Source organism: Stegastes partitus, unplaced genomic scaffold (assembly GCF_000690725.1).
Source record: "Stegastes partitus isolate 25-593 unplaced genomic scaffold, Stegastes_partitus-1.0.2 Scaffold756, whole genome shotgun sequence".
In the NCBI taxonomy this organism is placed as follows: Eukaryota; Metazoa; Chordata; class Actinopteri; family Pomacentridae; genus Stegastes; species Stegastes partitus.
The window spans coordinates 278744-305021 of NW_007578487.1; the positions used below are offsets into that span (position 1 = coordinate 278744).

The 26278-nt window shown below is 41.2% G+C and overlaps 1 protein-coding gene across 1 annotated transcript in view; it reads left to right on the forward strand.

Moving 5' to 3' along the window:
* LOC103364559 (arf-GAP with coiled-coil, ANK repeat and PH domain-containing protein 2) overlaps positions 1–26278 on the forward strand; it is a 53995-nt gene that overhangs the window by 12959 nt on the left and 14758 nt on the right. Inside the window, exons 2-9 of the mRNA XM_008291710.1 lie at positions 2639–2696; positions 6530–6649; positions 7408–7461; positions 9735–9793; positions 12372–12555; positions 15943–15987; positions 16069–16164; positions 21100–21174. Coding sequence (XP_008289932.1) covers positions 2639–2696; positions 6530–6649; positions 7408–7461; positions 9735–9793; positions 12372–12555; positions 15943–15987; positions 16069–16164; positions 21100–21174 — 691 coding nt within the window. The remainder of the gene's footprint in view (positions 1–2638; positions 2697–6529; positions 6650–7407; positions 7462–9734; positions 9794–12371; positions 12556–15942; positions 15988–16068; positions 16165–21099; positions 21175–26278) is intronic.

The window sequence follows — 26278 nt, forward strand, 5'->3', positions numbered from 1 at the left end:
TAATGTGCGAACAAAGTCAACAAATATCGTCATATCTGCCGCAGTCTTTCAGGATTCTCGTTTCCTAAGGGATCCTTTTGTTGCTATTAAATGTATTTTTCTCTAAAAGACTGGTTTGTGGTTAGCCAGTGCAACTCTAGGTCAGACTTTAGGGGCTTAGTGCAGCGTTATGAATTCTTGTCCGGCGTCCAAATCTTACAAGATGGTTGAACACAAGCTGCCTTAGTGTTGTACTGACAAGTCTGTGTTTCAGCTACTCTTCTGCAGATACGTGACCTTGAGTAGAGTAAAAAAGAACACACCTCAGTGTAACACCATTAGTAGTGGTGTTTTTTTGTCTTGTTTTCATTCTCTCTTCCGCTTACAGATGCACACTGTATATAATTATACAGTCGTATACAGAAAGGTTTTAATCACTTCTCTATCTTCTTCACTACACTGAAGTGAGGCTGCAGTCACGAATCAAACTGCATAGATTAACATCTAAGATAGTAGAGATTAATTCACACAGCTTGTGCCGGGATGAGGCTTTTGAGTGTCTTCTTCCCCTGTCGTGGTATTCTGAAGCTCGAAGGCTGTCGGTCCTGTGGAGAACCAAGCTGTGCCTTGTCACGTTTCAAAGGGCAGAATGCCAGACCTGATTCCAGTCCTGCGGCATGACCCAAAATGGCAGCTCTCAGTTTGGCTGCCTCTAATGGTGTGTGTATGTCTGCACATGGTTGTGTCAGTTCACTACGAGTGTATGATATCATGTACTACAGTTGTAGTTTTCACAGGCTGTAATTGTGGACTTTGGTAATGTTGGTAAAATGTAGTTGTTAGAAACAGATGAATTACTTCATGTGTAAATGGTCTTGATGCTCCAAATATCTCACCTGGTGGAGCGTCTGCTCCATTTACGAAGGCTGAGTCTGTATCAGTGTGGTTTGAATACCAACTAGACCTGCAACAATTAATTATTCAGTTAGTAAGTAAACTATGAGATTAATTGCCAACCATTTTGGGTATACAGGAATCAGTTTTTAAAGTAATAGAGGAACAATTCTCTGTTTCTATGTAAATATTTTCTGGTTTCTTTCCTCCTCCATGACATCAAACTGGATATCTTTGGGTTGTTGAATAAACAACACATTTAAGGACGTCATTTTGGGTTTCGGGAAACACTGATAGACATTTTGTAGACTAAACAACTAATTAGTTAGTCAAAAATAATCAACAGTTTAATTGAAAATGAAATAAGGTAGTTGCAGCACTGCTTCCAGCCCTTTGCTGGATGTCATCCTTCTCTTATTCCTGCCTCTCTGTAGCTGCTTCTATAATAAAGATCAGACATACCCCAAAACAATGAAAATGGTCAAGATATTGAAATACAATGCAAATACATTTTTGACTCAACTATCCGACCCTTAACAATCCGAAAACCTTGCTATCCGACAGGTTTTTAGGAAAAGCGAACGGAACCCATTAAAAGTAGCCTTTACATACCGACAGCCTTGGATTCTGACTCCAACATGACTTTTTATGTCATAAATCAGGATAACGGCGTATTATCTGACTGAACAATCCGACAGATTAGCTACGTTCAGACTGCAGGACTTGATGCTCAATTCAGATTTTTTTGTGAAATTCGATTTTTTTGCGAATTTGTTCACATTTACAATTAAATGCGACTTGTATGTGATCTGCTGTGTGAACTTCATACGACCCAAAAGTGTCCCACATGCGCAGAAGAGGACACGACGACGTCACACACAGCGAGCGTGCTCAGTGTTTGAGGAAGTAAACATGGATGGTAACGGTGGAGCGTATCTGCCACTCCCACCGATGGTGGAAACAGAACTGTGACCGCTATCCTAAACTAGCATCAGCAGCCAAGTACTGGCTATACGTTCCGGCCACTTCCACCCCGTCGGAGCGCTCCCCCGGGGTAGGAGTGCCCCCCCCCCCGCACCGTGCCGAATATTCGGGTAGTCATCATTAATTCGGCCCAAATATCCAGAGACCAGAAAGTGGTATTGGGACCAGCCCTACTAGTTATTATAACAACTATAACCAATGAATATTTATAACAAATGAGCCTTCAAGCATCAAGCCCTCCTTGTATCTTGACCTCCGTCTTGACAATCCGACAGCCTTGCTATCCGACATAAAAGAAGGTTTTACATTTAGTGTCGGATTATCGAGTCACAACTGTATTTGACAAATCTGTAGCACATGATCAAAAAAATGTGGTGAAATAATAAAGATGTTAAGCTGGCTTTAATTGTGATTCTCTAGAGCTTTGATTGCATAAACAGCATATTGTGTCTGTTCTGCTTAAGATCAGCATGAAGTCCTGTGATATAGAACATTGATGTTGTAGCCAGTTAGTAGAACAAAAGAACTATGTTAGTTCTATTTTAAAATATTCAAACTTCACTGGTCTGTATACAGTAAACACAGGGTGGTTAAGCAGAAATCTGTGACAAAGATGGAAAACTGAACTGGAAACTGAGTCAATGTGCTTTACTCCAGGATTCCCCTTCAGTGTGTCTCCTCTCTCTGTTTCACCGCTCATGCTTCTGAATATCAATTAAGTTGAAAGTGTTGAGTCACGGCCGTGCATGATTTCAAACCTTTGTGTTTTCTGTCCTCACAGAGCCACCATAGAGGAAGTGGAGGGGGATGTGTGCGAGTTGGAATCCAAGCTCGACAAAGTGAGTACCACCCATGAAAAACATTGCTTAATTGTTCCTTTGCTCCACTGTGTGAACTGGCAGCTACAAAGGCCATCCTGTAAGGTGCAGGTTTGTCTCTGGCCTTGTCCCCAGTAGATTCCCTGGCATATTGCCTGTTGAGTGAGACTTAAATATAGACACAGAGCGTCTGAAATATGTGGGCGTTCATGTGCTTCAGATCTATATGAAGAAGAACAAATGTACACTGCAGCATGTGCTGTAACTGGACAGTTTAGATGCATAATTCCCAGCATGACTCAGTGTGTCAGATGTAGCAGTGGGTGTGAGCAAATCTTGTCTTATTTCACTGCTGACACAGTGGAAAATAAACACTAACTGCCAAATGGTGGTTCACCTGTGTCTGAATAATTCACTGCAGGAGCCTTTTTGCAGTCACACGTTGTTGATCACAATCAGAAATGTGAAAAATGCTATCCGCTGTGGCCAAGACCAGTTAATTGAAAAAAGGTGGGAGCCACAAGAGTCCGTATGGTTGGATTTTTATGCCAAACTATGATTGAAAGCAAGGTGTAATCTCTCCTAAAATCAGAATTCATTTTCACATTTGCTTTGACAATTATTCATTTAACAATTCTGTCTTCAAAGCAGACATTTTAAAAATTATTTTCACTGCACAGTAAAACAGAAAATCATTGACTTGGACACAAAGTAGCATTTATTTAACATTTAGTTGTAAGACTTCTATGCTTTTGGTAGAGATTTTTTTTTACAGCAAAATCTGCAGCATGCTCGTGTCCTTTCATGTCTTAAATGTATGAAACATTGCATCTGTGTCGTATTCATTGTTTCAAACCCCACTAAGCTTTTGCTGACATGAAAAAAAAAACTAGAACTACACGGTTGCTTCACAATTCCTGTGAATTCAGAGAACTCACAAAAGATCTTCCCAAATGGATAGTTTACGTCTATGGACTACTGCTGGCAAACACTTTTTCTTGGACATGCACACAGAATGGTTTGTCTTTGAGGTGTTTCCTTACAAATGTCCAACTTTTTTTCTTGCAGTATTCCCAAGGTAGGCTTGTTTTTTCTCAGTGCTCCTTTATCTCCAATGTAGGGTTAATTTTTGCTGTCATCTTTTAAAGTTAGTAAAACTGCTCGCTCCAAGCAAGCATGGAGAATGCAACGTGTCTGCATATGAACATAAAGACCTAAAGCACACATTGACAGTGATTGGTTGTTTGTCAGTAAGGTGAGTTTCAACACATCGTTGAAGTTGTAGGAAAGTTAACGCAGCTCCAGCATGTTGTCGTCTCCTACACTAAACTTAAGATGAGGATCTTTTCATTGTCATAGCTTCCCATCTGCAATGTGATTAGCTCCATATTAGCACTAGTCCCGAGTGTGTTTTGGCTTCTTTTTGTTTTGCTTCACTTTGGTAAGTAACTGCTAGTGTTCACATGGGAACCTCTGTTTGTAACGCCAATAAATTCTTGCCTTTCGGGGGTTTTTTCATGCAGATGCTTCAGATTACTTTCTTGTTTCCAGCAAACAGCATCACAGTTGATCTCACCCACTGTGTTCATTTTAACTAAACCACAGTAATTAACCAACCAAACAAAGTGTCGTTAATCAGTAGATGACGATGGCGAACCAGCCCCTCCTCTAAATGGATCCCTGCAGAGTTGAAAGTATGTTCGCTCGTTGAAAGCGCGACCTCGAGCCTGGAAGAAGCCAGTTCATTGTTCCTGGACTTAGTCTTACAGAGTCCCACCCTCCTCCTCACCCCACCCCACCTCTGTGACTCAGCCCCGGCCTCATTTCCCTTCTTGCTGGGGAGAGGAAGGATCTGCCAGAGAGTGGGTGTGTTTGTGTGCATGTGTGTGACTGTGATAGTGTGTGAATGCGTTCGCGTTGGGTGGAGTCGTGGCCGAAGGGACCAGAGTTCAACTTTGTCGTGGAGCTTCCTACCTGCTGTCGTGTTGCATCAAAAGCAAACAGACTTTTAACTGTCATTGTTAAATCTGCTCCGATAAGGGCTATTTAATTTATGTTTAAAAGCAGGAAGCAGTATTAAAGGTTGTCTGGTGTCCTAAAGTTTGGTTTTGCATCCAGCAGTGGTCTCTCTTTTGAACTTCTGAAATTTGATCAAGAGAAAAATAAAACAACCCACATGGATACTTTAAAAAGATTTCTGAACTACCGTAAATTCCAACTATTGAATATAAGCCACACCCACCAAGTTTTGTACATATATAGGCCCACTTGTCTGTAAGCTGCAGGTGTCCACGTTTTAACATGAGATATTTACACAGAAAGATTTTTTTCAACTTTTGATTAAATACGTACCATAAATGCTTTTTTCCGAGCAGTGCCTGTAACACGGCTGGTTAAAAAAAATAAAAACTACAGTATCCTACCAGGAAAAGTCATTGATCGCTATCTTCATCTTCCTCCTGCACTAAAACCACTAAAGTCGTCTTCTTCAGTGTCGGAGTTGAACAGCCTCAGAATTACTTCATCACACATTTCCTCAGTCTCTTTCGTTGTCGCTCTCAATGTCACTTTCGTCTCAGGGCAAATTCGTAAAACTCGCAAAAATCCAATAATTAGCTGCATCATTGTTTAAGCCACAGTGTTCAAAGCGCGTGAAGAAGGTAGTCCGGAATTTACGGTAAATAAAAAATCAGATTTAGTTGGACTTCACAGTAAACTGCAAACACATCAACATGCAGAGAAGCAGGAGAAAGTTTAGTTAAATTATATTTGAAATGAGGCAGCTTTAAGTTTGAAGTCCTGATTTGTCTGATCCAAATAGGGTGTAAAATTTGTCAATGTTTAGTAAAGTGCATAGAGTACGCCAGTAAATGTGTGTGATGACATGAGTGGATGGACCAACAGCTAAAATGTAATGTGCTATGCAAATGTAGAGGACATGCAAAGCCTGGTGGTAAAAAGTGGGTGTTGACGTGACGTGCACGGCTGTTGGATAAAGAACCATCCACCTTGTCCTGTTAAACCTCACTGAAGTAGCTGCTCAGTTGCTGTAAGTCAGGCGTATATAGGTCACTTTTAAAATTGCATTTTGCTTTCTTAGCTTTGCTACTGAGACAGTTATATGTTTGGGACTAAAATAATTTGTTTTTGATATAAGACAATGTTTTTTTTCAATAAACTGCCACATTTTGAGTGACAGAATAATTTAGATTAGTTATGTAAGCTGTGACTGGAGAAGCTGCCTTTATTTTATCTCCCCTTTGATTCCAGTCCCTGATTTACTTGACGCAAAAACACCAAATATCCGTCATCTAATTAGGTCTATCTGGAACCAGAATCAAGCGGTTTGCGTTTCATCAGCTTTTAATTAATTGACTTTAATCATGCACTAATCAGGGAAGGAGTTGCTTAGAATGAGCATTTTTACTTGAGTTATTTAGCTGCTTTCTTTGGCTGCAGATCCATATTCAGGCTCTGTATCATCTCTTGTGTGGGAGCTGATGGAGAACTGCCAGAGTTTGTCGTGAGTTTACATAACCTGGAATTATCTTTGCCCCCAATGAGTCAGAAGGGAAAAAAAGTGCCTGCTGTTAATTACCAAGAAACTGAGTAAGCACTAAGCATCTTATATTTTAGAATCCTTTGCTGTCAAACTCCAGGTTCCTCCAATTTCCTGACTGTATTTTTAGCAGCAAACCTCCAGTTTTTAATAAGAGCGAATGCCCTGAAGAAATGACCGGCACTGTTTCTAGTTTCCATTCACTCCAGTGTTATCGTCTTTGAATGCATTCCTTCATTGCTCTGTGTTCTGCCAGTTAACGTTTGCCTCCTCCTCGTTCTCTTTCTTCTGCTAGTTGGTGAAGTTGTGCATCGGGATGATTGATGCTGGAAAAGCCTACAATGCAGCCAACAAGCAGTTTGTTAACGGCATCCGGGAGCTTGCCCAGCAGTCCACCAAAGATGAGGTCATCGAGGTAAACAATAAATAATCTCACTTGATCTGAACCTTAGAGAGCCCTCGCCATTAGTGCTGTCACAGAGTTTTTTGTTTGTTTCTGCTTGTTGCCTGTGCAGGCCTCCTTAAAATATTCTGTCAAACTATAATAATCTTCAAATATTTGCAAAATAAACAAACATCAGCGCTCGAGTCTGTACAGAGTAAAACCCTAATTGACTTCTTCGTTGCTCCCAGATGTGAATCCCAGATGAGCACTTCCTCTCTGCTTTGTTTTCTCTCTTGAGCAAAGTGTTTTTACCGTTGATGACATTACCAGATTAATCTAAGTTTTAAAGAAAAACAAACGAGGGCTAGTAAAACCTCGTACTGTCCGCTGGGTCTCGCAGAGGTCAGATGTTTTGTTTTCTCATATGAGTTTTGCATGGCGCGCCAAGCACTTCCTCTCTGCCTTTGTGTATTTTGTTCACTGCCTCTCCCTTAGGTTTGAACTTCAACCACTTGTGTGTTTGGAGAGAGCTACTTAGCCAAAAGAATTCTTTCCTAAAGTGCTATTGTTTCTACAAAAAGACCAGGTTTTCCTTTTAGCCATACCTGAAAAGCCGATGTTTGGGGTGTAGCATGCAACAGAAATTTGCATTTCGTCCCATTTGTGCAGCCTTGTTTTAACACAGCTCTTGCTATCCCTGTGCTATATTGTGTTTTATAACTTTGTCTTCATCGCTAAGCGCTATCTGCCTGCCTGCCCTCACGACTGTCCTCCTTTTCTCTCCACAGTCCAGCCTCACAAAGTTTGCCGAGAGCCTGCAGGAGATGATCAACTATCACACGGTATGTTGTCACTGCCATGTGAAACCGGATGTATTGTCATAATTTGTTTCCACTTGACAGCTGGGTGATGACAAAACCCAGATGGGCCAATGGTTTGGAACAGTTTTTTTTTTTCACTGTCAGAGGCTTTATTTACTGCTGGGAAAGACGGCAACAGACAGAGCAGAGCTAATGTGTCTGTAAGAGGAGGGCCGGTTTGAGAAGCAGAAAATGGACAAGAAACGCTCTTCGGAGGCTTCGCCTGGTGTTGAGCATTTGTGGTTGATTATGAAGAAAGCAACAATAATGAGCAGCTTCCAGGTGGGATTTCATATAAGTGGGAAGCAGGGTGTTGCTGAAAACATGCCCGCCAGTGCAGCAAACACTGCCCTCCATAAAAGGTGGTTAGAAGAAAGCTCTTTGAGTCAGCTGCAAAAAATCTTGTGTTTTTTTCCTTTAACCATTAGTTAAATGTCAACAAAGCTTTGGGATTTCTTGTCACATAAAACAGTTACTTATTCCAGTATAAAAAAAAAAAGTCCATGGGCTAGGGAGAGGAGTTTCCTCTCTCATAAAATCTATTCCCTCTGTCTCATGTTGTGGAGTGTTGGAATAAATCATGCATCACTAGGGTAAGCATGGTCATGGTCAGTCTTTACTATGTGGTCGTCAAACCTTAGACAGCTGAAATACAAGCAGAACCATTCATGGCTTTAGCTGGAGTAATGTAGGTATTCTGTCAGCCTGAAAGATTTAACTGCCTGGTATTCTAATGCATTCCACTAGATCTTAGAAAATAAAGGCACATGAGGCTCATCTCATGCTGTTCCACTCTTCAAGGATCCCAGTGGAACAGATTTAATTATAATTATGTTCCTCTCCAGTCCCCGTGTTAGACTCCTCAGTCTCTGGTGGACATTTCAAAATGGAGGCACAACTTTGCTCTGTTTGTCCTCTCGCTAAGACCGTCTCAGACGCAGAGAGGAGGCACGGCTGGAGGCTTTTCTCTCTACAGCCAATGTTCATTTCTTGATCGCTCTTGTCAAGTCGTGTCTCCGTTAGCTCTACGTAACATGTCCAGAGTGAGTTTCCAGCCAGCACGACGCTGTCATTGCCATTATACGCTATTAGAATCAGCAACTACAGCTGAGGTTACTTCTGCTTTAATGTGACCTTGGTTAATGAATGTATACATCTAGTATCTTTGGGTTTTGTATTATAAAGCAGTTTGAACACATCATCTTTGACTTGAGGGGGAAAGTGTGCCTTCATTAGCTGGATAAATAATTGATTGATAAACAAACCAGGAGATTCTTCAGTAATGAAAACGTATTCACTTGCAACCTCACTTTAATTAATACTTTTCTCACAAGCCTCGTGCTTTAATTAATTATATCGCTGTGAAGACTGAATGTTCCTTTGCTCGTTATGGAATGGACAACAATATATGAAATGGGGACTCAGTTTTACATTTTGATGGCTCTTTTTGTTTCGATTTGTTTGAATTAGCTTGTGTAGACAGTTTTGGTTCTGCTTTTAGACTGTAACCCGGCACATCTAGTGCTGGTTACTTTAGATGAGATGTTCTATGTCCTATTAACTAGTGGAGGAGCTTGAGGGTGGGCGGTTAGAATAACTAAACTCTACCAGGTCCTCTTGTTACCTGTCTAGACTAGTCCCCTAAAAGTCTCCAGGAGCCACAGTGCAGGCCTGCGACTGTTATTCGTTGGCAGAGACTGTGGTCACATCAGCTGACTGTCAGATAAGTTTTTGCCACTCAGCGATCTTTCAGCACATGATCGGCTCAAACACAGTGCTCAATCTGTTTGTCTCTGGTAGCCTCTCCCGGCCACACTGCCCATATTGTCTTGTCCGACGACAAAATTGCATTGAATCCCTATTTAAAGCGTTTGTGGGGCTTTTTGCTGGGCAGCTTATTTTTAAGGAAGCATGCAGATTAATGAGGGCATGACTCACCAGCAAGAAGAAGCAACTCACGTCATTTCTCGTGTTTATGTCTTTATGGGGGGAGTTTACAAAGTCAGCGTGTTTGTGTAAATTTAGCTGCTTAATTGCACCCTGTGATGTTAACAAAAATCCTCCTAAACAGAGATGCTGAATGCTGACTTGCAGTTCATGCGGCGGCCTGGAAGGGGAATATATTTATCAGCACCTTGTTGCTTTCTTGGACAAGTTCCTTAAAATGTTTAATGCTCGACTTGCTCATCTAACCAGAGAGCAGCTGTTTTCTAAAATGGACGGAGCGAACACTCATTCTTTTTCTTTCTTTACAGATATTATTCGATCAGGCCCAGAGATCAATCAAGACCCAACTTCAAACATTTGTCAAAGAGTGAGTATTGACTGACTAAGGATCAATGAAACGGATTATTTCTTTGAGCAATGTGACCTTTTGAAGAATGACCTAAATTGAATTTTTCTGTGATGACGTGTCCACATCCAATCAAAAGCAGGAACAGTGGACATATTTGAGGTGAACACTGTGTGTTTATACAACAGATGCAGAATAGAGAAAAGAATATTCTTGAAGTATAAGCTGGATGGATGACATGGGCGGAATATGAAGATACAACATTGTACAGGATAATGTTTTCTATTTAAATCTACACCTCCTATCTCCCTGATACAGCTCAGACATTCAGACTGATCGTGTAATTACAGGATGCAGTTGCAGCTCTGGTTTACTTCATTATGAGGATTAGCAGTTTTTGCCCCCCGGCACACCAGGACTAAACACCCACATCAGCAGCACCCATACTTCTCAGAGAAAGCTGGGAAATATGTTCCTTCACAATTAATCAGAACCTTGTAGCACTCTGATGTGACTTAACCGCATGCAAAGAACATCAGAGAACAAATGTGGGGCAGACAGTTTGAGGACTTTGTCCAGAGCTGGGTCAAGTAGCAAATACTTTTGTTTGTTTTAACCTTCTTGGATTTCCAGGGGACTAAGACTTTGACCTCTTCGTGTTCCTGTCATCCAGACATGCTTGTGTTTCGTCATATTTAAAGATAACTTTCCTTCCTTTTACAACTCACCTTTTGCCCTTACATCATCATTAACAAGCAAAAGGAAATGTCTGAAATCAGCATAATCCCAGAGTTGGTGAAAATCCATTCAAGCTTATCCCTAAATTATGTAAAAAATTCCATTATGCCACTCTGTGTGTTTTAGAGCTCTACAGTACCGCATTTCTTTTGCATACAGGAGAGGAATTTGGTCATTATCTTGGGGTGGCACGCAAATAATAAAAGCCATAACTGAATATCAAGAATTCTATTATGTTGTTGTCGTATAGAGGCAGGTTAAAAGTATGTCAGTATGAGAGTTAAGGAATCACATACTGATATGTCTTGGTGTCATATCTTACAGTGCAGGTTACTAATTATTTGATGTACACAGACTGATACAGGTAAAGGTACCAATAGCATTTTGGTTACTAGGGTGAGCACCGTTCAAAACAGTCCAGGAGAACAGACGCTGTGAAATATTTGAGGGGAAAAATTCATTGATAAGCAAAATATCCACTGTTTAGTCATTCAACTCTGAAAATTCTGTCCATATGTGAGGATGAGGGCTGCAAGGTGGAGAGGTGGTTAGCACCGTTGCCTCGCAGATAGAAGGTTGCCGGTTCGTGTCCTGGTGAGGACACCCGGGATCTTTCTGCGTGGAGTTTGCATGTTCTCCCTGTGCAGCATGGATCCTCTCCGAGTTCTCCGTCTTCCTCCAGCAGTCCAACAACATGTTGAGGTTAATTGGTGATTCTAAATTGTCCGTATGAGTAGATAGACTGGTGACCTGTCCAGGGTGTCCCCTGCCTCCACCCTAAGTCAGCTGGGATAGACTCCAGCCCCCCACGACCCTAGTGAGGATTAAGCGATAATTAATGGATGTTATGACTCCTACAAAAAGCTGGAGGCAGCAAACTAAAGGTCACCTCCTATTAACACTGGGGCATCTGTGTGTGTGTGTGTGTCTCCATCTACTGAAGTCACAAACCGTCTTTTGAGCTTTTGATCAGTTTTTAATGAATGAAGTTGATCCATCAGATCTCAGGTGGTCAATGAGATTTCAGGGATGCTGCTGAATTAATCTTAACTTCTGACAAGATTGTCAGCGAAGATCAGTGTACAAAACTTTAAATAAATGTAGTTTTAGAGCCCCTGCAATAGCTCCACTCTGTACAGATAACAAAACAAGTAGAGGTAGTATAACTGGTTGGGAATATTAATATCAACGAAGGCTACGTTCACACTAATATGTTTTCATTTGAAAATGCTCAACTGTACATTTCCACCTACCATCCATTCTGCTCCAGCGTTTTAGGACTCCTGAAAGCGGAGACTTTTGAAACACGGCTGACCCTGTTTTAGTTTGGAAACTCCAGGGGTTGCAGTTTAGTTTGGACAGGCAGAAGTGGAGGCTTTAGGAAATGATGCTATAGACAGTTATGTATTACGTAACTATGTTTGTTTCCTGATTCATCACATCCTATCACCTGACTGTTTTCTGGAGGAAAACAAGGACATGTGCCTTCACTGCCGGTGGTTAATTCAGCATGGATAATAAATTACAGGCGGTGCTGGTTTTGTTTATTGTAAGCAGCTGTTAAGGAAGTCTTTGGTCTTGCTATTTACCATTGCATGAGCTAAAATGCTTGTCAGGACAGAGATCTTTTTCAGTTTAAAATGCTGTTTTTCAATGACAAAAAATTAAAGTGGTTATCACCTAAAATACAATTACTGACCTAAATAATAAAAACTAAAAGTACCTTCACTTTTATTGGCAGCAGAACTTTCTAAACGTAATTCCCAGTTTACACTACCATACAATTAAACGTGCTTCTATGATGAGGACTGACGGCATTGTGTTCATACTAACGACCCTCTTTTCCTCCTGTCCTTTCCAGTGACCTGCGTAAGTTCAAAGAAGCCAAGAAGCAATTTGACAAAGTGAGCGAGGAAAAGGAGGCAGCGCTGATAAAAAATGCTCAGGCTCCACGCAACAAACAACATGAGGTGGAGGAAGCCACTAACATCCTCACTGCCACACGCAAGTGCTTCCGACACATCGTCCTCGACTACGTCCTACAGGTACAACGGCTCGACGTCGGATTTAAATTGTTTCACTGCTTAAATGACAAGATCACAAGAGCTGTCAGTTTGTCTGATTGGTGGCCAAGTAGTAGGTCAGTGCATATGTATACTTATCCTCAAAATGTGCTAAAGATATAATATAAAAACCATGTCCGTAAGTATTACTGCACTGCTGTTACAGTGAGATTTTAGTCCAAATCTTGCAGAGCCATCAAACAGTACACTGTGTTCCCGAAAGTGATGCAGTTTTCAATGAGACTATATATAGCCATAGATTGCTGACATGCAGCATTTAACACAGAAGCTTCAAAACGCTGAGCTGTAACGTACAAGATCTCCAACATGTCTTTTTACATATTACGCTGCGTCGGGTTAAAAACGCTGACGTGGCACGGAGCAGAATGAACCAACAGCTGTGTTTGATTCTGTCACATCCAACGAAAAACGCTCGTCCACCTGTCTCGCTCCAGTTTAGCACATCAGATTAGATTCAGCTCAGAAGCAGCAGTGCTTTATACAGGGACAGTCGTAGTAACAGGAGATAGTAGTAGGTATTGAAAAAGACGTTATTGTACATAGTGATATGTTATATGTATTTACACTTGCCAGGAGGATAAAAAAAAGTCAGCAAAGGATTGTACGACAACTGGTGTGCACACATAATACATAAATATATAAATGAATGAAATTCTGCCATCTTCTCATGTTTATATTCATTCATTTTCGGACCCACATCAGCTCATGTAACATTAATACATAACAAGAAATGGTTAATCTTGTATCACGGCAATATTCTTGGCATCATGTCTGACGAAGCACTGTGGCAGAGAAGTGATTCATATTTTTGGGTAGGGTAATTTGAAAATAGCAGCAAAGGAAGAAGTCAAGAGGAGGAAGTTTATAAGAGAACAACTGCAAAAAATATGTTTGATATAAAAAGTGTACATGTCTAGCAGTACTTGAGAATATGTGTATGTATGTAAAGAGAATATGTCCGGTTTTACCTTCTCATTGGTTGGATACCCCACAATGTTGGAGCTATTTTGTAGCGGTTGAATCATCTGTAGTGGTAAACGACACTCAGGTGACTAGCTTTGTTTTTTAATCAAACACTGCAAACAATATCTTCTCTTGTGCAAACTCTTTCCTTCTTCTTGTTCTCAAAATTTCCCATCTGTTTAGGTGTGTTAGACCTTTTTTTTTTCCCCCTGTCAAAGCTACATAAACGTCTTGTACTCTGACCTTTCACGGTGAAAAGTGCTCATGTATCATTTAATACATCAGCTGTGGTCTTGTTGTCCTCTCAGCCACAGCAGCTCTGATGAATGCTGTGTGGTTTCTGATAAAGCAGCTACCAGCCCTTTTATTGAATCTCCCTCCAGAAGAACAGACAATACTGTACTGGCACAATTCAGCCCAAAATTAGAAAGTGAATAGAAGCCCAAAAACAGGTTTCAATATAGGTTTGGCAGCCTGCTCCAGTGGCCCACTGCATAATCGCTCTTTCATAAAATGAGGCCCGACTGTGAGAAATTAGTTGAGTTTTTATCTTGCCATTTACCATGCTTATAGGAAATCTATAAGCTAGCAGCTAGCTCAGCTGATTTAAATGGGTCGCATTTAAAGTTTCGCTTTTGGGAAGTGCTGTCAGCACTTTAAGAATGCAGCTAACTTTTGCAGCTGTGCTTTCAGGAAACATTTGAGACAGATTTTAGCTTCATTTTTTGTTCTTTTTAGATTGTTTTTGTGGCAATTTTGCTTAATTATACAGTACACAGTTTACAGTGACATGCAAGATGGTAGAGGGAGAGGAAAATATATGAGAGAGGCTGTAAGCCAGCCTTGCATTCATGACATTTTAAGAATGGAGCATGTCTCTTTTAGTATGCTGTGCCACGTAGAGCTGGATCATAAAATGCTAAAGTTTAAACTTAAAGGTTTGCCTCATTGACTGCCGGCGATGTCTCGAAGCATGATGCAACTATAGTGAGATGAATACTATCTTACACAATAAAACAGATAATGTTGCCATCTGACTCCACCCTGGCCGATATGTTATCACCCCCACCATAGAAACCAACATTTTAATACACACTTAACATAGAAATACAGAAGCAATGTTACAACTACAGATACGAAATAGGAGTTTATATGTTTCTAAAACCTGAAATTTTACGTGATTGGATAGTCACGAATCGAAGTCTACATTTTGCTCAAACTTTGTGCCATTACTGTGCTGCAAGAGTGAAATTTACCACAACTTACCGACCAATAACCTACTAATTGCTCATATATTTTGCTTGTGGCACTTGTGTTGACACCATGGTTTAGAGGTGCTACTGCAGGCAGAACTACTAATAGACTGTAATCAAGAGAAGGAGGGGGCTTGTAAAAGTTGTAAAGCATCAGCTGCTGTGGTTTGGAGATGGAAAAATGTGCTTCCTTTTAGGGATGGGAGTTAACATTGGTGTTATAAAAACATGTGGTTAGCGTTGCTAGAGAAAATGACCCTAAAACCTGCGGCCATGAAATTATTGCTGGCCACAAGAGGGATTTAAACTTTTGTTCTCCAGCGTATCGAAGCGTGGAGACCCTGCTTTCATGGCCACAAGAAAGAAACTAGTAGACACAGGTTAATCCATAGGCATGAGGAAGAGTCTTGACATTAATTCAGAAGCTGAAGTGCCTTCCTTGGCAGCCAAATGCATCACCACGCCCAGTCAGTGACTCTGCTGTCTCACAGCAGTTATTAGTTCCTGTCAGTAAAAAAAAAAAGCTGCCTAACATCAGCGTCTGCTTTTACAGTCCTCCATAACATATCCGCACTCTGCAACATTAACCCAAGACAACCTCACAGGCCAGATGAGCAGCACAATGGTAATTGGTGTGGACTAGAGGCAGCGTCTGCCATACGCACACATGCACACACATGCACACACATAAGGAGACAGGAGGCAACAGTGCAGCAGGGCAGTGAGGATAAGAGGTGAGACAGACTTCCACCTCATCCCAGGGCTAAACATGAGACGCAGGGCTCCCCCTGGTGCCAGTATGATGAAGCACTGTCCAATGCTTGGGGTGTGATTTAATTTTTTATTTTTTTTAAAGTATTACTCATTTCACGCTTGTCAGCTTTCTTTGAATTGGCCTCCTCTTAAGCAGCCCTTCTTTTTGGTTTCATCTCCAGTATCTCATCTCACTTTCCCTTCCGCCTTGTATTCTTGACGTCTGTCGTTTTTGTTGATATTTCTGCTACTTTCCCCTTTTGCGTTTTTCTTTCAAATCCCACACTGCCTCTGTAGAGTTTGTTTAATGTTTTTTTTTATGCTGCATGTCATGTATATGTGTTCTCGCTTCTCAAGATTTCGTTTTTGTTAATTCCAGATAAATGTGCTACAGTCCAAGAGAAGATCAGAAATCCTGAAATCAGTAAGCATACTTGTTTATCACATCAAATGACCTACACATCGTTCCTGCAGGTTGTTGGAATAATCACTGTCTTCTTCATAGATGCTGTCCTTCATGTACGCCCACCTGACTTTCTTCCACCAAGGTTATGACCTCTTCAGTGAACTGCAACCGCTTATGAAACAGCTAGGAGGACAGGTACAGTCTGCTTTGCACTGATATGTCGGGGTGCACACACAAACACATATATCTGTACTTCCTGTATGCCATATTTGTTTTTATTTTTAAATGGCGCTAGAAATCTTGAGTAATTGCAAATTGAAATATTTCACCGAACTCCCAGACAAACATGATTAACGTTTACGGAAGCAACCAAGTTCAAAACACAGTGAAATAAGCTGTCACAATTTAGTAAAAATGTAAGGAATACATCTGTTAAAAAGCAATTCAGTAGGGTTGTAATAGTAAATGGTCTGCACCTATATAGCGCTTTTATCCAAAGCGCTTTACAATGTGTTTCTCATTCATCCATTCACACACATTCATACACCAATGGTGACAGAGCTGCCATACAAGGTGCTGGAGCAACTTGGGGTTCAGTGTCTTGCCCAAGGACACTTGGACTGTGGAGGGGCAGGGGATCGAACCACCAACCTTGAAGGACAACTGGCTCTACCACCTGAGCCACAGCCGCCCTGTTGGGTTGTGTTGATATACTACCGTTACATTACCCAGAAATGGAGCATATTGACATCTTTTAACTCTTCACATAGATGCCATGTTACAGTTTGATGTGTTTTGATAAAGTCTCCACATACTTTGAGTTTTTGTGAGAAGGTGTGGAGCTCTGCTTCAGCTGTTAGATCTTACTGTTAAAATATTGGTGTTTTGCTCCATGTTTAGCTTCCCTCTTTTAATTTAATACTTCACATTTAGACTGCACCGTTCATTTCAAACTTGCAATGTTGTTAGAAGATATGATAAACTCATGAAGCTTAAACAAACATAAAGCTATTTTCAGAAGAGTAGCGGAGTAACTTTTTGCTAAGTTTTCATAACAGTGGCCTCTCAGGAGTAAACACTGTCTATTATGTAAGCAGGAACAATATTGTTTGATTACTGAAATGGGCATTCTTTTCCAGGGCCTCAGGGTTATAGGAATTGTTTCAGGTAGTGACTAAAATAAAACCTGGTCCCCTTTTTTTAGTCTGTACACATGCTGTCCTGGGTTGCATAATTAATATACAGTCTCCCTAAAGAAACCGTATGTGTGTGTCCACTCGGTCTGGTTTGATCATCTGTTCGTAATCTCCGGTAGTGACATAATGATGATATGAAAATACACATAAGTAAAACTGTAATTCGATCCTCTGCCTTCCCCTCAATGCGACCCGTCTCCCACAAAGTGTTTGTGTTCCTATCTGGTCAGTGTATGTATGCATGTGCTACGCTTTTGTCAACAGAGGTTTCAGCTGCGTGTGTGTCTGTGTGCATCCTCTGATAAACAGAGCCTTCCCTCCGAGCCCGAGCACAGCCCGAATGTGACTTTAAGATTGTTATCTCAGTGAAGCTGTAGTCGCAAAGAATGAGGAAGAAAGCAGTCAGAGGGCTGGAAAAGGGTTTTCCCACAGTCAGACTCACAGGGTTGACAGTCAGCTGAGCGAACGCAGCAAAGAAAGCCAAGCAGGATGCTCAAGGTTGTGGAATATAAACTGTTGGCTCTGAGGTTGAACCTGCAGAGCAGCTGAATGAAAGGACGATTTTCATCAGAAGTGCGTGAAAGGAAGGAGAGTAGCCACAGAGTGAAGAGTTTAGGAGGAGCAGAGATGCAGTGGGCTCTTCCGAAGAGAAAAGTGTAGCTTGTAAACATGTTTTCGATGATTGAACCAAAGAAAAAAATAAGACAAGGAACCATGCAGTGTTTTTTTGTGTTTTTTACTTGACAAAAAGAAGAAAGACCTTTTTGGAAGCCAGATCTGAAGAATCGCCTCCAAACTGGATTGGAGAGAAGAGTGTGGTTTTTACCCTCAAGCTCTGAAGCTGGAAACATCTGACATTGTTGATATCTAGACATTTATAGAAAAAAAGAAAAGACACAACGGAAGGGGGAAGACAGAACTACTTTGAAAAGCAGATTCTAGGAAGGGATAAGTGGCAGAATGTAATCTGCTCAAAGCAAAAGTGACTGAGGCAAAATGGAATGGCACGTTCTGTAAGCCTCTGGCTGCACCGCTCAAAAGACCGACGGAGAGAAAAGCAAGGATTGTGTGAGGAAAAAGGAAGAGAATTGAAAAAGACTGTTGAAGAAAACAGACCTTGAGAGGGAGGGGAAAAAAGAGATAGAGGGCTGGTTTCAAGCCGATGAACAACCGGAATATAACTGTGCTGTGGATTATAAGCCTGTCACACTGAATTTGGAGCAGTACAAAACCAAAAAGGAGAGGAAGATCAGAGGCCAAGCTGTGGGAAGCAGCAACAAGAGGATTGTGCATTATACCTTTTCTTCTCTCCATCATGAAGCTGAAGAAGGTGGAGAGGCTTTGCAGGGAGGTGTGGAGGAGCTGTCAACAGGTCTGGTAATATGACTTGATGCCTGTAACCAATGAGAAAGTGATCAAGGGCAGGAATACTTGCCAATAACAACAATACTAGTACAGTTTGGCTTTTAACCTTTCTATGGTAGATGAATAAAGTTGGCTCAGTATAGTACTGTTGGATGGGGCGGCTGTGGCTCAGGTCAATTCCGCCCTGTAACCTGTGTCATGGTCGTTGTGTCATTAGGCAAGACACTTTACCCACCTTGCCTGGTGTGAATACGTCTGAATGGATTGTTTGAGGTGGTGGTCGGAGGGGCAGAATGGCAGCCATGCCTCTATCAGTCTGCACCAGCTACACAATCGTAGCTACCACCACCGGAATGAATGTGTATGAATGAATAATTGACAGTGTAAAGCGTCTTTGAGTGTCTAGAAAAGTGCTATATAGATCTGATCAATTATCATAATTAGTAGAGTATAGAACATCGGGTGATGTGTGGTCTTGCATGATAATCTCACCACTGTGGTTGAATTTGCTTCGGAACAGAACACAAGAAAATTTGAATTGCCCCAAACCTCCAGAAACACAACTGATGTAATGATGTTAAAAACAAACAAACAAAAAACATTAGAAAATAGGAAAATTGGTTAGACTCAGTACATGCAGAAACATAAGGGATGTAATGATATTTTTTTTTTTTAAATGTTGGAAAATAGGAAGGCGGCTAGACTCAGTACATGCAGAAAGACTTTTACTTCACTGTTCCTGTGGTTGTTTGAGGATGAGATGAAACAGGAAATACTGACCAGGACCATAGACTTGCTGCCATTTATAGCTAAAATTGCGGATGTTCCATTTTGATCGTATGACATCCAACACGGATTCACATCATGTATGCTACTTTTAGCAGCTTTGCTGGTAGAAACAGTGAGACTACTTCTAGGTATGTCATGATTTGCTGATTGCATCTTTCGGTGACACAGAGCTTGAGGCTTGAACACATGTGACTTCCGTCAATGCGCTCATTCAAAAGCATGTTTTGTGTCTTTTCCATGAATCATAGAGCGTGTCACTGCAGCTACATGTCGAGTGTGATCTAAGCAGAGTGCCGTGCTGCTGTGGTCTGGAAGGCAGTGTGAAACATTGAAGGCAATTGTCTCTGCTGACATTGTCAGTGGGGGCTGCACAGTTTGATAGATAAGATGGTAAAGTTAACATGAGTCACAAAATATCTGGAGGGCTACACACAAACACATACCTGTCTTTTAAGTTACAGATGCATCCAGATAGACAGCATGGACCGGACTGGACTAGTTATGGTGCGACAAGGAAAAACATTTCCCATCTGATTTTATCTGCCTGCCGCTCTTCTGTCCACCCATTTCCTCTCCAAACAAAACAAAAGAGCCGACTCTCTCAAATTCTGTCGTCTCAAACTGCCAGATAGCGGCACGTTCATGTGTATTTTGTGAAAGAGAGAACAGAGTTTGATGTTATTAAAGCAGAATGCTGTTTTGCAAAAAAAAAATATTATTATATATAAATTTGAGCCGTCAGACAGGAAGTAAAATGTATGAATTTGCATCAGGTAGGCTTGAAGTTGTGGTAAGTGTTGAAATAAAAGCCTCCACAGCCCTTCTTAAGAGTTTCTTGATAACCTGCAATAATCTACATTTCCTTTTACAAAGATAATGTGGAATATAAAACATTTTCAAAAAAAGAGGTTAATAAGTTCATTATGGGGGATATTGGGGTCTGTAGTAAAAAGTCTGTACATGGTAGATAAATTTTAAATCCTTCAAAGTACCACAATTCTTTGTATGTGGTTTGCTGATGGAACTTTGAACCCTAGTCATCACACATTCACATGTATTCTGCACCCCTCCTCAATCACTGACCTACAATCACATAGGGACTCTTTTGTGTTCGGAGCTTCAGACTTTCTAAATTAGGTCACGCTGCAGAAACAGACTATCAAGAGGCATACAGTAGAATGTTGCTGCTGTAAGGCAAACTGGCACATTTTCGGCGTTCTCCTGTGACCTCCAGAACTTCACTGAAGCCCTTTTTCTTTAAAAAAAATTTGTTGCTTTCTTCTCGGCTCAAAAGATCCTTTGTTTTCCTCCTTACATGCAACGGTTACTCGCGGCGATGAGGAGAATCAATCACTTCCCATCCAATTTCACACATGACGAAGCCTTCGCAGCACAGTCCATTTTGTTTAGAGGAGAAAGCATGTCTTGTCTCGATCTGGCCTGTGAAAAAAATTGCTCATTTGCTGGAATCATTTTTACTCCCAAGATTGGAGAGGGAAGTAAAAAAGCATCAGTGCACACACACACGTGCATTTATAGGCAAAGTTGAAAGATGAACCTTTCATTTTAATCGACCAGCAGTGGACTTTATGACTGTCACATTATTCACTTCCTCACTGCTTTCTCTGTTAGTCTATGGTAAGATAAATGAAAAGAATTCAGTAGGCACATATTTTTCCTTGAATAAGCTGAAGCATTTTGTATATTGTGCGTTTGAATGAAATGCATCTGAGCAGTTGGTTTGGTCAGCTTGACTAATCACTTGTTCTGTCTCTTGCAGTTGGACCAGCTGGTGGTGGATGCTGCCAAAGAGAAGAGGGACATGGAGCAGAAACACTCCACCATCCAACAAAAGGTGCATAAATAATCACAATATGCCTTCATCTTCCCTCAGTTTTAAACAAAAACGCTCAAAGCACATGCGAACCGAAATAACATTTACACTTTTAAGACTTGGCACCCGATTGGTAATGTAATTAGCTTCACAAATGTGAATTAAAAGCATGAATGACAGCTACTGATGTCTGCCCAGTAACCGGAAAAATACACTCAATTTGATGCCGACATTGAAAAGCTACGTTGTTCTCGTATGTGAAATTACTTCATGGCTGCTAAATTCTTATTTCTTATTGCAGTTAGACATCTTACAATTAGTAGTAGTCAGAGCACTCTGCAGAGATGTTGCAGGATTTACTTCACAGCCATGTTGCTGTAGCCCCCTGATCCAAACCTGTCTCTCTACAGTCACTGCTTCCTGCCGTAACTCCTCTGAACACTCTGCTGCCTGAGTCCACCATACAACTACATTATAAGCTTGTGGAATTTTAAAGCACTCCAGATAAAAGCATTCAAGTCTTTTACTTTTAGGTCGGTAGATAACATAAGACCTAACAGCTGAACATTGAAAAGAATCAAGCTTGGATGATTTATAATTACAATTTACTTTAAGTAAATTAAAAAAAAAACAAACAAACAAATCAGTTCTGCCTAAGAGCAAATTCCCATACTGACCTATTGGTTTAATGAATTTGGTGCACTTTTGTCATCTGAGTGAATGGAGGTAGTACTCCACCCTCAGGTGTAAGCTGATCCTAAAGGATGATCTCAGCTACGCACCCATCAATTATTGACGGCTGACGGAAACCCATTTCCAAACAAACAAGGTTTGGTTTCAGCCTGACTCTAACCAGAACCCCCTCTGCTAACCTTAATTCCCCCATTAACTTTTTCACATATCGCCTTCTTGTAAACAGATGAAAGCAAAAATAGGATGCTTAAACTTTTAATTTCACCATTTTTTCTAGTAATTTAAAAGCCACCTCTGTTCATTTTTTATTTTTTTTTGCCTTTGATCTCTCTGGAGCTCTTTAAAACCTCCACAGAAGAAAAAGTAAAGCAGGATGTGGGTTGTTGTGTTACAATATGTGGTGGTAGTAAATTGCCCTGAACTTTAATTGTACATCACACAGCATCATTAACTCCACACAGCATCTGCCAGTTCTCTTCCCAGCTGTTGTCTGCTGGGCTTCTGCTAATTTGTCTGCCTGTCGGTGACGTTCGTTTTGGTCTCTAACTGTGTGCGACTTCTGCTTCGATGTCTTTCATTTGACATCCTTTCTGTTGTTTTCTTCTTCTGTCCTTTCACATTTTTTTTCCTCCCCGTCTCCTCGTCTCTGTACTTTCCTTTCATCCTGTCCTCTCTCTCTTCCTCTCTCTCCCCCTTGCTCAGTCAGTGATGGTGCCAACTCCTGCCTGTCCTTGAGCACCTATCCTCCGTCTCCCCTCCCTCCGTTTATCCAGATGCTATTTTTACATGGTCTTGCTCCCACTGCTCGCTCTTGTCTGGCTGTATGTACACAGAAACTCCTAACCAGTTGTCTCTTCTTTTTCTGCTACTTCTGCTCTTTTTTTTCACATCTCTTCCTCTTCTTCTACTCACCCCAGGCTGCTCTGCAGGTAAGCTATGTTTCTCTTCCTTTTTCCCCTCACTGTCGCTCCTCTGTGATGTCTGTGCGGTTGGAGATATATATAGTGTAAACTTAGCCGTCCTCGGTCAGTCACCACTTCTGCAGCTCACATCATTTTTCAAGCAAGACAAGTGCATGGGGTCATCTCAAGATTAAACTGTCATGCATGCTCCTGTGCATTTTTGCAGTTAGTGTGCATTTAGGTCAACCTCAGTTCATTCATCAGTTTTGACACTTTTTGCACGTGACTCTCCAAGAAGTAGTCTTGTCCAATTAGGTTCAGTTATTTACAGATGTTAAACCAAGTAGCTTAAGTGTTGATTTACATAGAGCAAGAAGGAAGGGTTGTATTTTATTAATGGGAAGTTATCTTGCAGTTGCTTCTAGATGAATTAAGCAAAGCAGGCCAATAATAGTGCAGAGGAAAGAAATGTGCTGCACTGGCATGTTTACTTTTTACGAGAAGAGAGCAATGTTTGATTCTGAAATGATTTGAGGATGTCTGACAGTGGTTTTATTCTGGTATATCTTTGGAGAAACCCAGCAGTCTATTACTTAATTAGGTATCACTAACAATAATACTCTTATTTGTCTCCGTCAAGTTCACATAATTCAAACTAATATAAGCCTGACGTTCTGTTATTTCACTTAAAGTTCAGGTTCAACAAGTTGCATGTCTGTTGCTAGAAACATGGTTGTCAACTCTGAGGCTTTTAAGCTAGAAGACAGGTTTTCTCACCACCAGTGTGTGTTGATGCTCTGGTCTCACACAGTTTTGGTTAACGGGTTGAAGCGCTGGTAACGTCTTGGAACCGTTTTAAAAGTGGTAAAGAAATTGCCGGTTTGTTGAAAGTGATAAATGACCCCATCAAACCCCCTGTCGTACATTTTTTGTGTACTTGCCCTTTTAAAGAAGAACGCGCTTTGCCTTTCCATTCATCGCTATATTGATGAAACCCTCCATCCTCACGGGAGTTTAACGTGGTCCTGAGGTTACGTTTAGTATTCTTTATGTTTGCCTGTGTGTGTTTTGCAGAAGCACAGACTGAACGATTTCTGTCTCATCTCATAAAGGAACAATTGTGGGATCATCAGTTTTGAAACAGCTGCAGTTTTAAAACGGTCTGATTCTCTTTATCTGAGGTTAAACTAGAGTCCCTTAGCTCACATCAACACTAAACGCTTTTTTCAGTTCATGTTAACCACTCAAATGCTACGGATATTCAAAAGATTGGCTACAGTAGTAACACACACACAGGGGAGATGAGAGAGTGAGGGGAAAAGCTGAGTGCACGTCTGTTAAACTGAAGTCAGTATAAATGTTTGATGCCTGAGCTCCTCTGCATGGTCCACTTGATTATTCTAACCCAGCAGTCACACACACACACACACAGAGACACACTCACAGGTGACCTTCTCTCAGAGGCCTCAGGAGGAGGAGCAGCAGCAGCGGCTGTGACGAAACTTTTGACAGACATACAGTCGCGTTAGAGGAGGTGGTGAGACTTTGTTGAGGAGACAGGCCGCCGCGTTGCTTCAAGTGGTTTCAATCACAGAGATGCCGCACAGTCACACTTTTAGATGGTGATGATTTGTCGGCCTCGAGGGGAAACGCGCTCACAAATTGGATCGCGTGCAAAAATCTGTGAAAGATGAAGATTTTCAGCCGGTTTCACTACGTTTGGTATCTGGTGAGTGCGTCTGTCAGCGCGTGTTTCTGTTTGTTCCATGCACGCGACAGTGCGACTGTGGCCTCTTGTAGTAGCAGTTCACGCTCTGCTTCTTACTTTGAGTTTTCTCCTGTGTGTACACTTATCCATTATAAATTGCTCTTTGTTGTTGTGAGGCAATGCAAATTTCTTTTCTCTGTGTGTCGTCCTCTCGCTATGTGTGACATTTTAGGAGGTGACAGAGATCGACAATTTGCCAGACTGCCGCAACTTTTGCGCTTGGAGGTCGACCTCCGTACGTAGAGTCAATGCATCGATTTCCGTCTGACTTCCGTTTTTGTAACCCTACCTGCCCCAGTCTTTCATCTCCCCCCCTCCCTGCATATGCTAAGGGACTGCATTGCGGTGTTTGTGTAGATATTTGCACCTTTGTCTGTTTTCTCGTTTTGAAGTGTAACACATGCATCGGTGGTGTCTTGATAATGCAGCATGTTTCATTTTGATGCCTCATTGTGGTTGTCAGTGTCTGCTAAAGTACACTCAGGTTGCTGGTTTTGTTGTCAAAGAGCGCTTTGTTGCTGTCACTTTTGCACATTGGATATCAAATGCTCGTATTTCTGGCGGAAACCTTGTGCGTCTTAAATGTTTCAGGAACTAAGAACAACAGTCTCGCCGTTTGACCACTACCCATTTTTAAATTGAAAATACTTTCCCAATCTCAAGCGGTCACAGAAATTTCTCAACTCATGAGCTGAAGCAAGAGAACCAGAAAGGTTTTCACATGACAGCAACAGCGTTGTGCTATTTGTCCTTCTTTGGTCTGATTCTTTCATTTCATGGTCACATAGTTTCTGCTTATGTGACTGGATTTACAGAGGCATCAGGTAGTAGGCTTCAGTGTCTTGTCATCTGTGGTACAAGGTGAAATCAGGTATTTCTTCATACATTGTCAAAACAGTTGTTAGAGTTATGTGGCTTCAGTGCAGTGGTTAATTTTGTCCCACCTCTAGGAAAAGGTGATTTGTTAATGCCTGGACTGGTACTTTCCATTGTCTTCCTATTCAGAAACTTAATATAGACACATTTTGTTCCCCTTATGCCCCCAAAAATAACCTGTCCCAGTATGTCATGCTGGAAAATTGTGTTTGCCTTCTGTGTTCCTGTGTGTGCGCACATCCCTGGTATCACAGGATAAAGAAGCTTAACTTGTTAAAGCTTTCTCTCAGGTTACATTTATATACTCGGACTGTGAGAGGGAATGAGACGGACCGACAATGTGCAGCCATGCACTTGAAGTAAATAGAGGCCATGAGAACACACGTTAACACGCTTAGAGACACACAAACATGCAGTATTTAAATCGACTGAGTGGAGCTTCAGGTCAGTCTTGTAGTTGGTAACATAACAACAAATTTCATCTGTTTTTAAAGCACTAAAACTGCTGTTTGACCATCAATTTAAATCAAAACCTCTTTGTATGAAAAGGAAAATCTGATTTTCATATCTTAAATATCCATATAAATCAGGAACAAGCACATGAGTCTGTACGAGCAAAGTGGGAGTCAAAATATCAACAGCGTAAAACTGAACATTTTGTATTTTCCCTTCAGGTTTATGTAGAATCCTTGTGTTTAGTGTGGTTGCTTTCCAGGAAGTAAACAGGAAATAGTAGTCATTGTCACCACCTGCTGAATCACTGAGGTCATTTCCAGAATGATCAACATTGGCCTATTTTACTTGCTGAGCCTACTGTCGGTGTTTCTGGGGAATGTTGTCGTCTGTTAAATGTTTTTGTCACAACTCAAGACTGATTTTACTGCAC